Below are 17,242 nucleotides of genomic sequence, written 5' to 3'. Positions count from 1 at the left end.
TTACGTAAGGCTCGGTTATTTTATATCACCGGTCAGGATGCTAATTTTTTTTTTTTTTTTTTTTTTTGTCTATGATAATTAAGTTGAAGAGTGTGACACAGTTGCTATTTAGAAACAGCCTTCAAGGTTTTTAGGTAGACTTTTCACATTTTTTTTATGCATTGAAGTCTTAGTTTTCCGTTGATTTTACCAAATGGGCTTTAAATGTGTTGATCATTCGTCTTTATTATTATTATTATTATTATTATTATTATTATTATTATTATTATTATTATTATTATTATTATTATTATTATTATTCAGAAGATGACGGTAACGGGATGTACAGGAAGAAGAGATCAGCTATTAGGAAAAAATAAATAAATAAATTAACAAATAAGTAGACAAAAATGTAAGTGAAATATTAAAATACAAGGAGAATTGTTTTAGGGTAGTAATACGATACATCTTTGTATTACGCAATGAAGAGCTATGATTATCGTATGTCTTGTCTCTGACAGAGACCTGGTGTTGAATTTTGAAGTGTTGGTAATTAGGAGAATAGTTTGGTACGTAAAAATACAAGAGAGAGAGAGAGAGAGAGAGAGAGAGAGAGAGAGAGAGAGAGAGAGAGAGAGAGAGAGAGAACGTCGCCACTTCCAAGGAATGGTAAACGCAGTAGCAGAATCATTGTTTCAATTTTATATTTATTTTATACATTTTATGTTTTATACGATTTTATATTTATTTTATACATTTTTAGTTTTCTGTAAAAGAAAACTACTGGGACGGCTTTGTCTGTCCGCCCGCAGATCTTAAAAACAACTGAGGCCAGAAGGTTGCAAACTGATGTGTTTAACATCCACCCTCCAGTCATCAAACATACCAAATTGCAACCCTCTAGTCTCAGGAGTTTTTATTTTATTTAAGGCTAAGGTTAGCCATGGCTCGTGCGTCTGGCAGCGCTTTCCGGAGGCGTGCGACGCACTTCAACTTGATCGCATCTGGGGAGCAACTGAGTCGCTGGCCGGCCGCCGGTCGTAGGATAGTTTTATACAGCATAATTTGTACAGAAAACTCGACAGCGTCAAAGCAACTTCGGCGCATTTTTTACCTGTTTCAGTTTTTTTAATTACCTGCATCGATGGTGACTTTATAGTTAGCTTCCTGTTACAGCCAAGTATCAAGCGTGTCTCTCTCACCATACGTCCTGGATGGTGAGAGAGACAGACTTAATACTTTGCTGAAACAAGAATCAATGATAAAATCACTGCCGATGCAGATGATTCAAAAAATTTTTCAAAGAATGCATCTTCGACACTTTGCCCAAAAAGGGGACGAAATACTAGAGATGGGAAGGAACAATTTGATGGAAGCAGGACAAATATTCAGGAATGTAAATGTCACAGAGGTCATTGTCAGCATATATTAATATGCTGTGTTTGTATTTACTGAGGTTGTGGAGAAATGAATCTACTGTTATAATCTAAGAAGAATGTAGTTAGAGGAGTTAAAGCGTTAGAATGGAACAGCCAAGGCAAAATTAAGACTGCTAACAGAGGGAACAAAATTAAGACTGCTAACAGAGGAACAGAAAGAAGAAGAGAAATGCTAAGGAACAGAGAGAGAAGAGAAATGCAGAGGAATGCTAACAGAGGAACAGAAAGAAGAAGAGAAATGCTAACAGAGGGAACAGAGAGAAGAAGAGAAATGCTAGAGAAGAAGAGGAATGCTAACAGAGGGAACAGAAAGAAGAAGAGAAATGCTAACAGAGGGAACAGAGAGAAGAAGAGAAATGCTAGAGAAGAAGAGGAATGCTAACAGAGGGAACAGAGAGAAGAAGAGAAATGCTAACAGAGGGAACAGAGAGAAGAAGAGAAGTACTGACAGATGGAACAGAGAGAAGAAGAGAAATGCTAACAGAGGGAACAGAGAGAAGAAGAGAAGTACTGACAGATGGAACAGAGAGAAGAAGAGAAATGCTAACAGAGGGAACAGAGAGAAGAAGAGAAGTACTGACAGATGGAACAGAGAGAAGAAGAGAAGTACTAATAGAGGGAACAGAGAGAAAAAGAGAAGTACTGACAGATGGAACAGAGAGAAGAAGAGAAGTACTAACAGAGGGAACAGAGAAGAAGAGTACTGACAGATGGAACAGAGAAAGAAGAGAAGTACTAACAGAGGAACAGAGAGAAGATAAATGCTAACATAGGGTACAGAGAGAAGAGAAGAAAATAAAAGTGGAAAACAAGCTGACGCTTGAAAGGAAGAGAGACCCGATATATAGGAAACGCAAAAAAAAAAAAAAAAAAAAAAAAAAAAAAATAGGCCTGAGTGGTGCTCCATATTGGGAGGACTGAGTAAGGCCTGTTGATTAAACTTGTGTCTGATTGCATGGCACGGCGGTAATGCTGACAGAGAGAAGTAGGAGTTCTTTCACTCCAAAGATATATCCTGCCTACTGGAACGGGGAAGGCGGGAGGGAGAGAAGTCCTTTCATGTCCTGTTACGTAGTTTTTGCAGTTTCCCATGGCGACGGTCAGTTTTTTTTTTTTTTTTTTTTATTTTGTAATATTCCTTTTGTTTGTGCTCTCTCTTGAGGTGGGTGACGCCCCAGTGGGTTGATTTGCTTTATAGAGTCTGGAATCAGGCTTTGCCGTTTTGGGGCTAAGGTCAAGTTTCTTCGAAGAATTATATACTTGAAAACTTTACGTTCCCGATCAGAGTGCCCTCTGCATTCCGTTTCTGTGAGAGAGAGAGAGAGAGAGAGAGAGAGAGAGAGAGAGAGAGAGAGAGAGAGAGTAGTTAGCCATTGGCATCGTGAGCGTTTTGCGTCTGATCTTGTTTTTTTTTTTTTTTTTTTTTTTTGCTATACTTAATCTTTACGTAAGGTTCCGTTTCTTTCTGTTTTTCCGTCTGATCTTGTTTTTGTGTCCCCTGCATTTTTTTTTAACCCAGTTAATTTACAGCAGCTTTCTTGACAAGTCTTTTGATTCTAATGAGTCCATGAGGAAGATTTGTGTCCTATTTATAAGGTACTCGTGTCTTTTTTTTTTTTTTTTTTTTGCAGGCTTCCGTTTTTCGTATCAGTTTCAGCCATCCATAACGAACTTTAGATACTGTACGACTTAATCACTTCGCTTTTTTTACAGCTCTCTCTCTCTCTCTCTCTCTCTCTCTCTCTCTCTCTCTCTCTCTCTCTCTCTCTCTCTCTCTCACACACACACACACACACACACACACACACAAATCCGTCTGTGGGCCTAGCTCAAGGTTTTATTTGTCTGTGAGTCTGCTCCTCTCAGCGGCCCTTGGTTGCAACCTCACAAAATAGTGAGTAAAAATATATATATATATATATATATATATATATATATATATATATATATATATATATATATATATATATATATCATATATGGAGAGAGAGAGAGGGAGAGAGAGAGAGAGAGAGAGAGAGATAATTAATTTTGCTGGAAATGTTTGATGGTCTTGGTTTTATGAGGGTTGTTCACGTATGTGCCTGAGAGAGAGAGAGAGAGAGAGAGAGAGAGAGAGAGAGAGAGAAGAGAGAGAGAACCACTTAAGCCTGCTCAAATATTTGGGGATTTATCCAGACGTCCCAAATATGAGTCGGAAGGAAGGTAGCTGAGAGGAAAGATTCTCCCAAAATGTTCCTCCCTCCTCCCGCCCTTATCCACCAAGCGGAAAGGTGATTTTGTGTGTGTGTGTGTGTGTGTGTTGTGTGTGTGTGTGTGTGTGTGTGTCTGTTCGGTTCCTCTATTTTTGAAGACTTTTTCATAAGATTCGTATAGGCGCGTGGATGTTTTATTGCACTATATTTTGGTTGTAAAGTTTTTTCTTTAATTGTGTGTGTACTCTCGTATATGTCAATGAATGGTTTTGTTGATGTCATCCAATGATGCAAATGATTTGATGACAAATGAAACATTAAAATCCATTTGTAGGGAAAGTGGGTATTATATAAATGGAGACGGTAAAGTGCTCATATATTTTTTACTCAAAAATAGAATAAAAAGGCGCTGAATTGTAAGTAGGAAATACCAGGAAACTATTAGATGCCTAATTGACGAGACCTTGTAGGGTACAACTCTTCCAGGGTAATTGGTGCTACGCAGAACCTCTGCCGAACGAAATCACCCTCCTCCTGGAAATAGGATTTCTGTTTTATGACATATTAATTCGATATCTTTTGCAGTTTGGTTGTTTATGTAGATTTCTTGAAAGTAATTTTATAATTGCATCGCAGTTATTTTATATCGTGTGTTACATTGATGTGCTTTTTCTTATTCAGTACGAGCTTGATGGGGTGCGATACGCTGCGCTGGAACTCGGCGTTGCCCGTCACGTCTCCCCTACCCTCCCGATCCACTACCTACCCCACCCCCACCCGGGGCGGATAAGCAAGTTTTCAGGAGGAGGGTGGATGTGTCATGTCTCCCCTACCCTCCCGATCCCCTAGCTACCCCGCCCCCACCCAGGGCGGACAAACGAGAAAGATCCACTCGGATTTTAATATTATAGATTTTACATAAAATTAAACTCGGAGCTTGTTACCCGTAGATTATATGTATTACACACAGCAGCCTGCCCCAGGAAAAACCTCAGGTATAGAAGTATTTAGGTTCCAACTTCTTTTATGACCTGTGTGAGTCAGTTGGTAGCGCCCTCGCCTTTCATTTGAGAGACCGGGAGTCGATCCCGATGTGAGTCAGAAATTCACGGACGGCAAAATGTAAGGATACGCTTCCTTCTTTACACAGGAATATCACATTGCATAGTTGCTGCAACGCCAGTTTGGCCCAAAGGAAGCAATGAATCTGGTCCCAGGAAAGGATGGAAACTGAAGTAGGAAGTAGGATTGGAGTGCCATAGAACCGAGGAATACCCCGTAGGGGGGGTTAGTGCTGTCAGTGCACCTCACGTCGTGCGCTGTAGGCATTACTCCAGGGTCTGTCCGGCGTCCGTTAGGCCCCTAACTGCAACCTCTTTCATTCCTTTTACTGTACCTCCGTTCATATACTCTTTCTTCCATCTGACTATCCTCAACCATCTCCTAACAGTTGATTCATGGTGCAACTGCGAGGTTTTCCTCCTGTCACACCTTTAAAATCTTTTTGTTCTCAGTTTCCCTTTCATCGGTGAATGACCTCATAATAGGTCCCAGAGCTTGGTCTTTGGCCTAAATTCTGTATTCAGTTCTAGTCGCAGAACCGATGACTTATAATTAGTGGCTGCAGTGGGAGCATTCTCATCTAGAGCTCGTCCAAGACCCCACTTCTCTGTCACACTGGTCATCATTAAGAGGGGAATGAATTGCACTTGACAGTATTCGTGGTAAGGTCTAATTGGTAGCAACCAGGCAATAAATACTGTTTTTCAATGGCCGTGAAGATTATGTGATAAGCAGGCGTGAAATCTCTTTCCTAGTCGAGGACAATGCATGTCTAGTGGGAACAGCTGAGTCGTTTCCTCTTGAGGTCCTTGATGAAGATGGTAATTATCCTCTTTCCATGTGTTAGGAGAAAAATATGTTTTTAATGACAATTCTATTAGTTCTTCATAAGACACAGTCGCCTACTTAAGTCTGTGTATATATATCTTATTTGTAAAGTAGTGTATATATGTCTTATTTGTAAAGTAGTATTTTTGATGGCAGTTATGTGTATGTGGTTTGTGTAGCATGCGTATTTTGTGCAATTAAACTAAGGAATAGTATACAGTCATATTTATACAGTTTTATGAGAGAGAGAGAGAGAGAGAGAGAGAGAGAGAGAGAGAGAGAGAGAGAGAGAGAGAGAGAGAAAACAGTCAGACTGAAGTATATGGCTACTGTTAAACACCGTCTCTTTGTATTCATTTTTATCTCCCTCGCGATACTAATTATATACCGCGAGAAGTTAATCGTATTCCAGCTTTGGAATGGGTTCCCGAAAGGATTCCCAAAATCGGTGCGAGTGAGTCACTGGTCCTTATTTGGCAGTCTGGAATTTTTATTTTTTATTTTTTTGTCCGGTCTGTTTTTTTTTTTTTTTTTTTATTCTAATCCAGGAGTGTATAACCGACGCATTGGAAATAAAAAGTGATAAAAATTAGGCTTCTTTCTCCCTGTTGCGTAGCTATTTTATTGCCCTGGATTTACTCAGAATTTCAGGTCCTGCTGATGTGTTTCGTGTTTTTAAATACGCTGACGCGTTAGTGTTTGTTTTTAGTTTTCTGTAAAAGAAAACTGTTGTGCCGGCTTTGCCTGACCGTCCGCAATTTTTTCTGTCCGCCCCCAGGTCTTAAAAACTATTGAGGCTAGAGGGCTGCAAGTTGGTATGTTGATCATCCACCCTTCAATCATCAAACATACCTAATTGCAGCCCCCTAGCCTCAGTATTTTTTATTTGATTCAAGGTTAAAGTTAGCCATAATCGTGCCTCTGGCAACGATATAGCATAGGCCACGACCTGGCCGTGGTTAAAGTTTCATGGGCTGCGGCTCATACAGCATTATAACGAGCCCACCGAAAGATAGATCTGTTCTCGGTGGCCATGATTATACGCTGTAGCGGCTGTACAGAAAACTCGATTGTGCCGAAGAAACTTCGGCTCATTTTTTACTGGTTTCTCCTTCTCATTAAATGCAACATCTGCTTAAGAGTGTATTTTACTAAATAGGTGAGTCACCAGCAAATATAAGAACCGTAATGAGCCAGTTATTCGGCCCTAAAATGGAAGCCTGCAGTATCTGCGAAAATACAGAACTGAGAAAAATGGTAGGTACTCCCTCTCCTTACTACTGGTTTCGCAGATACTGCAAATGGGACCCCCTTAATACTCGTGGAAAGCACTGAAGAATCGTTCTGAAACTGCAGGAACTTGTGTATTAGTGTTTCACGTTCTCATGGTATGTGAGACTGGATCAAAATCCCTCGCTTATTAATGTGAGTTTCGACTTTCCTTGCTGCTGGAATCCGTATACTCTGAGTAGTTGCCTCTGGATAACGTTATGTATCTCTCTCCCGTTATCACACTTTTCTAATACGTATATGTATTTCTCTTTCTCTACCTTCTCTTATGGCTTTTCACTTTATTATTGGGAGTATTTATGTTGTCTGACTTATCTCGCAGCTGCTGTTACGCCTGTTGTGGGTGTTGTTCTCAAACTGACCTTATGCCAGCATGGGCATAAGGCCTCTCTCTCTCTCTCTCTCTCTCTCTCTCTCTCTCTCTCTCTCTCTCTATATATATATATATATATATATATATATATGGTGTTGTGTGTATTATGTATCCATTACCTTAAATATACTCTTTATAAACTATTGTGCATTTCTCTCTCTCTCTCTCTCTCTCTCTCTCTCTCTCTCTCTCTCTCTCTCTCTCTCTCTCTCTATATATATATATATATATATATATATATATATATATATATATATATATATATATATATTTATTCTATTATATGAGAGAGATAAACAATAGTTGATAAAGAGTGCATTCAAGGTAGTGGATGCATAATACACACTTGCACCCGAAACCTCAGCTCTCTAGTATGTTCAGTGCGTGAACATAACCATTAGCTATTTCTCCTTGCTACTTGTAGTAGACTTCCTGTCATGGACCCATCCAAAAGCATGTCTTGAGCCAAGGCTAATGCTTTAAGCTGTCTTCTCGTCTTCAAACTGAGATAGTTGTGAAGCCATTTCTGTTATGCGTGTGTGTGTGTGTGTTTTAAGAATTCATGGGTCTACGTACATTGCTGCTTTTTCCATTAACTTTCCCAAGTATACTTTCTCTCTTCTCTACGCCCTCCCTAAAAGGTCTGTTACAATTTTGGGAGATGTTGGTCGTTGTGTTAAAGTACATCCACATCTCCATTTTAATGGATTGTTGGCCCCTTTACGAGAACAAACGTAGAATTTTATGTTATGGAGCGAGAATATACGGACGGTTTTCCATTTGCTGTTCCTGCTGCTTCGTGCTTCTTATAAATATCAGGAGAGAGAGAGAGAGAGAGAGAGAGAGAGAGAGAGAGAGAGAGAGAGAGAGAGAGACTTACAAAATGTGAAATCTGTGATCATGAAAGGGAGAGAGAGAGAGAAGAAGAGAGTTACAAAATGTGAATTCTGTTAACTTGGAAAATCTCTCTCTCTCTCTCTCTCTCTCTCTCTCTCTCTCTCTCTCTCTCTCTCTCTCTTTTACACACACACACACTAACACAACTTCCAGCACTCCCGGTCGAAAGCGTCATTGGTGTAAGAGAGTTTAACTTTAAACATCCCATGATAATTTCTAGCTCTGTCCTTTCCTCCCTTACCTATTCTTCTGTTTTCCCCCTTCCCCTATCCCCACACACCCGAATTCGCTTTTGGTGCGCCTTAAAATGGCCCTCATTTGCATAAACGGAGGGCTAAAAAATAAAAAAAAAGGGTGGTATCAGTAGAAACAGCGGCTGTAACTTCCCAGCAAGGTCTATAACTCCTACGGCCCCTCGTGCAAGTCTGTGGGCCTGTGTTTATAACCTCATTCCAGAGCTTGCCTGATCTGCCCCTGGATCTACAGTAAGTGTGTGTTATGTGTCCATTACAGCAAATGTTCTCTTTATCAACTACTGTGTGCGTATGCTTCGTAAACATCTTTTGGTTGATTTGTTTGTTTGTGTTTAGTTACTCTTTATCTTCATGTTACTCAAGTCCTTTTTAGTTTTCTGAAAAGGAAACTATTGTGCCGGCTTTGTCTGTCCGTCCGCACTTTTTCTGTCCGCACTTTTTTCTGTCCGCACTTCTTCTGTCCGCCCTCAGGTCTTAAAAACTATTGAGGAGGCTAGATGGCTGCAAACTGGGATGTTGATCATCCAACCCCCAATCATCAAACATACCAAATTGCAGCCCTCTAGCCTCAGTTGTTTTTATTTTATTTAAGGTTAAAGTTACCCATGATCGTGCTTCTGGCAACAATACAGGCCAGGCCACCACCGTTACCGTGGTTAAAGTTCCATGGTCCGCGGCACTTACAGCATTATACCGAGACCACCGAAAGATAGATGTATTTTCGGTGGCCTTGATTATACGCTGTAGCGACTGTACAGAAAACTCTTCTTCGGCGCATTTTTTACTTGTTTTTAATTTTCCACAGTTTGCGGAATTTTGTTTAGGATGGTAAATAATTTTTTTGATTGTTTTTCGTGAAAAATTATTGAAGCTGTAATAATAATAATAATAATAATAATAATAATAATAATAATAATAATAAATAATAATAATAATGGTATCCAGGCAGTAACTTCATGTGCGTGAGCATGCGTACATGTGTGCGTGTGTTTGTGTGTATCCAGCTTCTTTGTTTATTCATGTATGTGTTTTATGTGTCTGTTCAAAAGGGGAAATATCTTCACCCACATCATTACTGTCCCATTTCGCCCCTTCTTTTCCGTCTCTATTTCCCAACCATACCTTTGATGTCATGCATTATGCACTTGCTCTCTCTCTCTCTCTCTCTCTCTCTCTCTCTCTCTTTATATCGGATTTTTGGTTCCTCTCTCTCTCTCTCTCTCTCTCTCTCTCTCTCTCTCTCTCTCTCTCTCTCTCTCTCTCTCTCTCTCTCTCTCTCTCTCTCTCTCTCTCTCTCTCTCTCTCTCTCTCTCTCTCTCTCTGCCAATTTTCTCACTTTTCATATCGGATTTTCGGTTCCTTTCTCTCTCTCTCTCTCTCTCTCTCTCTCTCTCTCTCTCTCTCTCTCTCTCTCTCTCAATCTGTGCCACTTTTCTCACTTTTCATATCGGATATTTGGTTCTTCTCTCTCTTTCTCTCTCTCTCTGCCACTTTTCTCACTTTTCATATCGGATTTTTGGTTCTTCTCTCTCTCTCTCTCTCTCTCTCTCTCTCTCTCTCTCTCTCTCTCTCTCTCTCTCTCTCTCTGCCTGGTTTATTGATTACTTTTTCTTCGTCTGTGTTTTGGGTGTAATATATATTATTAAAGATGATGTAATGTAAATTAATTGTTAACGAAAAGATAAATAGACGAGAAGATGAAATATCTTTCGAAATTAAAGAATCCACAACACTTGTCATATATTTTGAGAGAAGGCTTGTTTGAATTCATCTCAGTTTTGTTGACTATGTTGTTGATATGGCATCTAAATTGCTTATTTCCAAATTCATATAAACGAATTACTGTTCTGAAGATGAAACTTGAATACAAAACAATAGACAGAAGCAAAAGGTGACTGTAGGAAAATATAACAGGAAGGAGATGAAGAACGGAAAGTAGACGTGCTGAGTACTCAAGTATAGAGAGTGAAGATAAAGAAGAGGAAAGAGATAATAGAGAATATCTAAAGAAACAAACAGGCTGATAATGAGAGGACAGACAGTTTTGTTTTGAGATGGACTGGTCATGTGGGGAGAATAGCGGACGATAGGTTGGCGGACGGAGTATACAGTTAAGAAGAGTTGAGAGAGAGGAGGGGAATAGGAGGACCTTGAAAACACAGAATAGATAGTGTGAAAGAACTATTGAAAAGCACGAGGTAGATGTGAAAGGTTCCGTGTGTGTGTGTGTGTGTGTGTGTGTGTGTGTGTGTGTGTGTGTGTGTGTAAGGGGTTCGGACGTACTGCTGGTGATCTTTCTGTTTAGGTATATTGAGCGGTTGAAGTATGAACGTAGAAGTGATGTATATATATATATACATATATATGTATATATATGCATATATATGTGTGTATATATAACACACACATATATACTGTATACATACATAACCACATACATACTGCATATATATATTGTGCGTGTGTGTGTGTATGCACATATATACTTTGCTTTAATGTGATCCTTCTGATTTTTGGTGGAAGTAAGCGTTGACGATTGAACAAAACCTCAATTGAATATTTGTATTTTACATTGTAATTTACTTATATTTCTCTCTATTTATTTATTATTTTGTTGTTACTTCTTTCAAATGAACAACATATTCCTCGGAAGCTTGAATTTCAAGGTAATGGGCCATGTGAGCTTGTTTCCTTATGAGTAGGGTTCATCATCTTAATAATAATACTCTGTTAATTACTCCCCTTTCGGCGAATATATTTATATCTAGAATACATTCATGTGTCTTTTATGTTTTGCTGCAGTGTATCTCAAAATGTTATCTGTCGGTTCCAGTGAAAATTTAGGATGTGTTGGAGGGGTGGGGGTGGGCGGTATTGTCCTGACCCAAGCGAGGGATGATTAGATTCAGCGTTTTATCCTGACCTGGATTCAGGTCGAGGGAGCCTTAAGAATTCGGGTCCCATTCTGACATAGTGTTTGAAAACACATTCAGATGGAAAATATTAATTTTTAAGTGTTGGGCTTTACGCGAAGTTCTTTGTACAGGAAATCTCACTGTCAAATATCTGACTTATTTAAGTGGTACTTGGAATAATATTTACGAAATTAGGATAAGTTTCACCATATAAAGTATGTTTCTTCGTTGTGAAGAAACAGCATGCTACTATGTTCTTAGTGCATATTTGTTCCTATACAAATGCAAACGTTCGATTTTAGTTTTCTGTCAAAGAAAATTATTGAGTCGGCTTTGTCTGTCCGTCCGCGCTTTATTCTGTCCGCACTTTTTTCTGTCCTCACTTTTTCTGTTCGCCCTCATATGTTAAAAACTACTGAGGCTAGAGGGCTGCAGATTGGTGTGTTGATCATCCACCGTCCAATCATCAAATATACCAAATTGCAGCCCTCTAGCCTCAGTAGTTTTTATTTTATTTAAGGTTAAATTTAGCCATAATCGGGCTTCTGGCATCGCTATAGGATAGGCCACCACCGGGTGATGGTTAAAGTTTCATGGGCCGCGGCTCATACAGCATTATGCCGAGACCACCGAAAGATAGCTGTATTTACGGTGGCCTTGATTATACGCTGCAGCGGCTGTAAAGAAAACTCGATTGTGCCGAAGTATCTTCGGCGCATTTTTTTAATTGTGTACGTTAGAAGCGTATCCTGTAGTAATGAACGTCAGGTTTGGATGTTTGGAAAAATACAAGTTATTTTTAAGATTTGATATTTTTCTCAAAGTTATGCTTTGATAAACAAAAGCAAAAGCTTTTGTTAATGTTCATGATTATAAGGTAAATGCAAAAACAATTTGATAAGAATGCAGTAAATATACGTAAAAAAAAGTAGAATAGCAAGAACATAGCAAAATCTTACTTGATGAATTATTATTATTATTATTATTATTATTATTATTATTATTATTATTATTATTATTATTATTATTATTATTATTATTGTTCAGAAGATGAACCCTGTTGATATGGAGCAAGCCCACAGGGGCCATTGTTTTGGAATTCAAGCTTCCAAAGAATATCGTGTTCACTTGAAAGAAGTCAGAGAAGGTAATAGGAAATACATAAAGTAGAGAGAAGTTATGAAAAAAAGCAAAAGAAATGACATAACAGTTTAATAAATACATGGATAAAATTGTATGTAAATTAGGCTATCAAAATGAAAGGAGTAGATCATCATTTGAGGCCGGGATACGTGGAATGTATTCCTTTCGTGCTTTGACGTTTATGGCAGGCAGGTTGAAAAGCAGCGCATGCGTGGCTAGATCGCGTGCATTTCGTGTCTATCACCGTCTGCAGTGCAGGATGTCCAACAAACACACGCGCACACACACACACACATACACACACACACACACACACACACACACACACAAACGCTTACACACTCATACAGTCCCGAGGTCTCTTGTAATTACTTTCTCATGAGCTACGTTCTCCTTTATTTTCAGTGGGTATGTTGCGGTCTGGGTTTTTTTCTTCGACATAAAACCAGCTTGATTCATTTAGTGATTTTGGTGGCAAATAGAAGTTACAGACGAATTCGTCCGTACAGTTCATTTTTATGAGACTAGCTGACCAAGCCGGCGCTGCCCGGGAAAACTCTTAATGACAACCGATATACTCTCTCTCTCTCTCTCTCTCTCTCTCTCTCTCTCTCTCTCTCTCTCTCTCTCTCTCTCTCTGTGTGTTACTTGTAGTATTTTCTTTAATAAACCTATTTTTGACCCGAAGACGAAGCTTCTTGTTACCTGTGCTTTACCGTGTAAGCTGGAACCCAGTTTCTGATTGTTGAAGAGATTCTTCATTGGCCATTACCGAAAAATGTGTCTGGGTTATGGTCCCCACGAATTTTACCAACGTGTTCGTGCAGTTTACATGCCCTCTTGTGGCCAGTAAAGTAGCTCTTTAACGTTTGTCATTTTTGCTGGTGTCCATATTGGATACTCGAAGAGCATTTGAGCGGTTGGGCTGGAGAGCATTAGTGAGTTTGGGACGAAGAGCATTTGTGAGTTTGGGTCGACGAACATTCGTGAGGTTGGGATGAAGAGCATTGGCGAGGTTAGGACAGGAGCATTCGCGACGTGTTGGGAAGAACAGCATTCGCGGCGTTGGGAAGAACAGTATTCGCGACGTGAGAAGAACAGCATTCGCGACGTTGGGATGAAGAGCATTGGCGAGGTTAGACAAGAGCATTCGCGACGTTGGGAAGAACAGCATTCGCGACGTTGGGAAGAACAGCATTCGCGACGTTGGGAAGAACAGAATTCGCAACGTTGGGAAGAACAGCATTCGCGATGTTGGGAAGAACATCATTCGCAACGTTGGGAAGAACATCATTCGCAACGTTGGGAAGAACATCATTCGCGACGTTGGGAAGAACAGCATTCGCAACGTTGGGAAGAACAGCATTCGCAACGTTGGGAAGAACAGCATTCGCGAAGTTGGGACAAGAGCATTTGCGACGCTGGGAAGAACAGCATTCGCGAAGTTGGGAAGAACCGCATTCGCGAAGTTGGGACGCAGAGCATTCGCGAATATGGAGCGAACAGTGGTATTTGTGTGGGAGGATGTGTCTAAAACTCCTAGGTAGTCGTTTTGCATTTCATTTATTCATAGACAAGCTAATCCACCCGCTTGAGAATATCTTTGTTCACAAGTGTTGCGAGCAGTATATATATTTACCGGCCGAATCTACCTTCGTCAATTTGTTGCAGATAAATTATGTGAAATTTCATAAGACTCTAAAGGTGTAAAGTTTCACGTAGCCTTATGGGCAATGTCGCAGCCAAACGTAACATTCTATAAATAAAGTTTTATTTTTCACGTTGTTTCGTTATGGACGTGCACGCGTAGTAATGAAAGCGTCATTTGTGAATTTAATTAATGAACGACAAATAATGTTCATTCCCATACTTACGTGAAAAGCGTAATATATTAACATTACTTCGTCAGACGTCAGTCAGTGACTTAAAGCGAATGTGACATCATGAAACCATACAAGGAGACATTTACTATGATTGTCCCCATGGTCGTACATCTAATGGGTTGGCCAATGACCCTCTCTCTCTCTCTCTCTCTCTCTCTCTCTCTCTCTCTCTCTCTCTCTCTCTCTCTCTCTCTCTGTTACTTATGGTGTTTACTTTAATATACCTACTTTTGACCCGGAGACGAAGCTTCTTGGGACCTCTGCTTTAACGTGTAAGCTGGAACCCAATTTTGATTGTTGAAAAGATTCTCCACTGGCCATTACCGAAAAATGTGTCTGGGTTATGGTCCTCACGAATTTCACACACACACACACACACACACACACACACACACACACACACACACACACACACACACACTAGAATGGCTGTTTTATTCTAGATCTAGACCTAATTATCATCAGAGTAACATATATGAATTTTGGCAAATGCCCCATGACCTTCCGTAAACATAAATTTCATGTACGTCAATCTTAAACTTTTTTGCTCAACTTGACACAATTACGCCGAGCAGTTTCTTGGCAGGTAGCTAAACTTTCCGAGAGAGAGAGAGAGAGAGAGAGAGAGAGAGAGAGAGAGAGAGAGAGAGAGAGAGAGCAATAAATAAAGAGAATTCAACAAACCTGAAGATATTTATATTGTCTCCTCATTCAGCAGTTTTTTTTACAATCTTTTAAATATATATTCTGGGTAAACATGTTTGTAGTGTTTGCCAATTTCTGCAGTCCCGCGGTCTCTCAGAGAAATTTTAAACCGATGTACTGCCTCAGTAACTGAAGAACCTTTATATCCATACGACAACCTACATACATATGGTATGCGATATTTTATTATACTCGTGAAAGATTCCAAAATTTATTTTGCATGCATATTAAGGATAACGTTCTGATGCTGTACTACACGTATTTGGCAGGTCCAAACGAGATATCTCAAACGAATGAAAAACTTTTTTTGCATTGTCATGTTGCAAGGGTCAAGGAGCCAATATTTGGATGACAAACAACCAGGAAAACTGATCTGAGATGAAGATATAAATTTTGATAAAAAGTGGCAGCGACTCTGCGTTTCCATTCTGGAAGAACAGGAATCTCAGCAAACTATGGGGTGGAGAGTGCCGCGTCCTTTAAAAAGCATTAATGCAGGTATCAAGTGGAGCTAAATATACACACGCTGCGAAGGGGGAAGCTTGATGTTTACCGAGGGGAGTATTACATTAGGTAAATAAAACACGCAGTTATGATAAACGTGAAGAGAGAGAGAGAGGGAGCCGAAAGCACTGCACACAAGATGGAGAGAGAGAGAGAGAGAGAGAGAGAGAGAGAGAGAGAGAGAGAGAGAGAGAGAGAGAGAGTTGACGCGCAGGAGGGTCATCTAAATGTTGCAGGGGAACAGGATTTCGATTTAGAATGAAGAATAAAATAGGAGGAAGAAAATAGAAGGAAAGATTCGGTGCGTCGTGCTTGCATATCCGGCAATAATATCTAGTCTCCTACAAATTGATCAAGTTCGCACTCAGACGTGATTGGAAGAAGGTTGAGCATTCTTCATAATGAAATGTTAAGTACAGCTTTTAACTGCGCTTGCGTCCACGGTTGAAATTCAAGAGAAGGATGGCAGGTGAAGGATAGGTTTTGTTTAGAAGAGCAGAGCACAAAGCGAAAAGACGCCAAGGCTTGCAGGACTTGTGTGAGGTTTGAGATGCATGATGTGGAAAAAACATTTTGGCAGGATGGGTAGGATCGTGGATGGTCAGAATGTAATGGACTGAAGGATGACAGGGATTTTTCATCCTGATACTACTTTCATAGAAAGGAGAACAGAAATGTAAGTCTCCCAGTCAGGAAGAGAATGAGATTGGAATAACTCCGGTGTAGGAAGATGAACTGGTAAAGAAAGAAAAAGTCATTGTTAATAAAGGCATGGGGGAAAACATAGAGGGGGAAAGAAAAAAAAGCATGAATGATTATCGAGGCACAGTCTGGGTAGTCTCTGCGAAGCCAAATGACGTTAGCCGAACCGGATGCGAGAGGCGGTTCAATTCGGTGGGCGTGTGACAAAATGCATTATTAAAACGCGCTCCGCGTTTGCATATTTCTTCTCTATCTCCGCCTATCCTCCCCTGGCAGACGGTTTTGCTGACGTATAATAGTGCCGGATCCTGCTCGGAAGGAATCGGTTGGGAACGCGAAGCTGCAAGTAATAGCGGATGAGACTTTCGGCTTTACTTTTTATCTGGTAGATTGAAACACTGACTCCGCGTGTTATTGCTACCGTCTGCTGTCAGCCTCAGTTTTACTCCGGGAACGATCGTTAGTTGTTAGTGATATACCCTCGGCGGCGTCGGTATTCATCGGCCTGTAGCAGAAAGGAGCAATAAACGGATCTGCGTTATGAGAGAGAGAGAGAGAGAGAGAGAGAGAGAGAGAGAGAGAGAGAGAGAGAGAGAGAGAGAGATAGATAGCGTTATATTTAGATGGAGTGAGGGATGGAAGGAGAGTATTGCTATTTGAAACAACTGTCGAATCTCTCTCTCTCTCTCTCTCTCTCTCTCTCTCTCTCTCTCTCTCTCTCTCTGTGTGTGTGTGTATGAGTGTGTTTAGAAACAATTTTTGTGAAATTATATATAGCATTTCAATATATTTAGTATTTGCCCCGTGAGGATCTCGGAACCCTCGGTTACTCAGCTAAGGGGATTTTTCCCCCCTCTTCTGTTTTCCCTGACTGATATAACAGTAACTTTGGAAGAGGGTAGTTGTTATTCTTAGTGCACCCCTCCCCTTTTTTATTTATATGATTATTTCTTTACTTTATGGCCTGCACTACCTCAGAGTAATCAGTGTATGGTCAAAAGTTCCACGTTCTAGCATCATAGTTTTCTTTATGAGTCGTTGAATAAATCGTTAATTCACTATCCCAAGAGTTT

General features: G+C 40.0%; 2 protein-coding genes across 4 annotated transcripts in view; both read left to right on the top strand.

Moving 5' to 3' along the window:
- LOC136843436 (neuronal calcium sensor 2) overlaps positions 1 to 17,242 on the top strand; it is a 988,260-nt gene that overhangs the window by 379,722 nt on the left and 591,296 nt on the right. The gene's annotated exons all lie outside the window — the stretch shown is intronic.
- Positions 1,709 to 2,125, top strand: LOC136843531 (probable splicing factor, arginine/serine-rich 7). The gene has a single exon (XM_067112065.1). It carries the CDS (start codon positions 1,709 to 1,711, stop codon positions 2,123 to 2,125), a length of 417 nt encoding a protein of 138 aa, XP_066968166.1.

The sequence above is a fragment of the Macrobrachium rosenbergii genome, chromosome 11 (genome assembly GCF_040412425.1).
Source record: "Macrobrachium rosenbergii isolate ZJJX-2024 chromosome 11, ASM4041242v1, whole genome shotgun sequence".
Lineage (NCBI taxonomy): Eukaryota > Metazoa > Arthropoda > Malacostraca > Decapoda > Palaemonidae > Macrobrachium > Macrobrachium rosenbergii.
This window is presented reverse-complemented; position numbering and strand designations above follow the sequence as displayed.

Bases quoted from the DNA above. Each gene is read 5' to 3' on its own strand.
- LOC136843531 (XM_067112065.1), top strand. From the start codon at position 1,709: ATGCTAACAGAGGGAACAGAAAGAAGAAGAGAAATGCTAACAGAGGGA.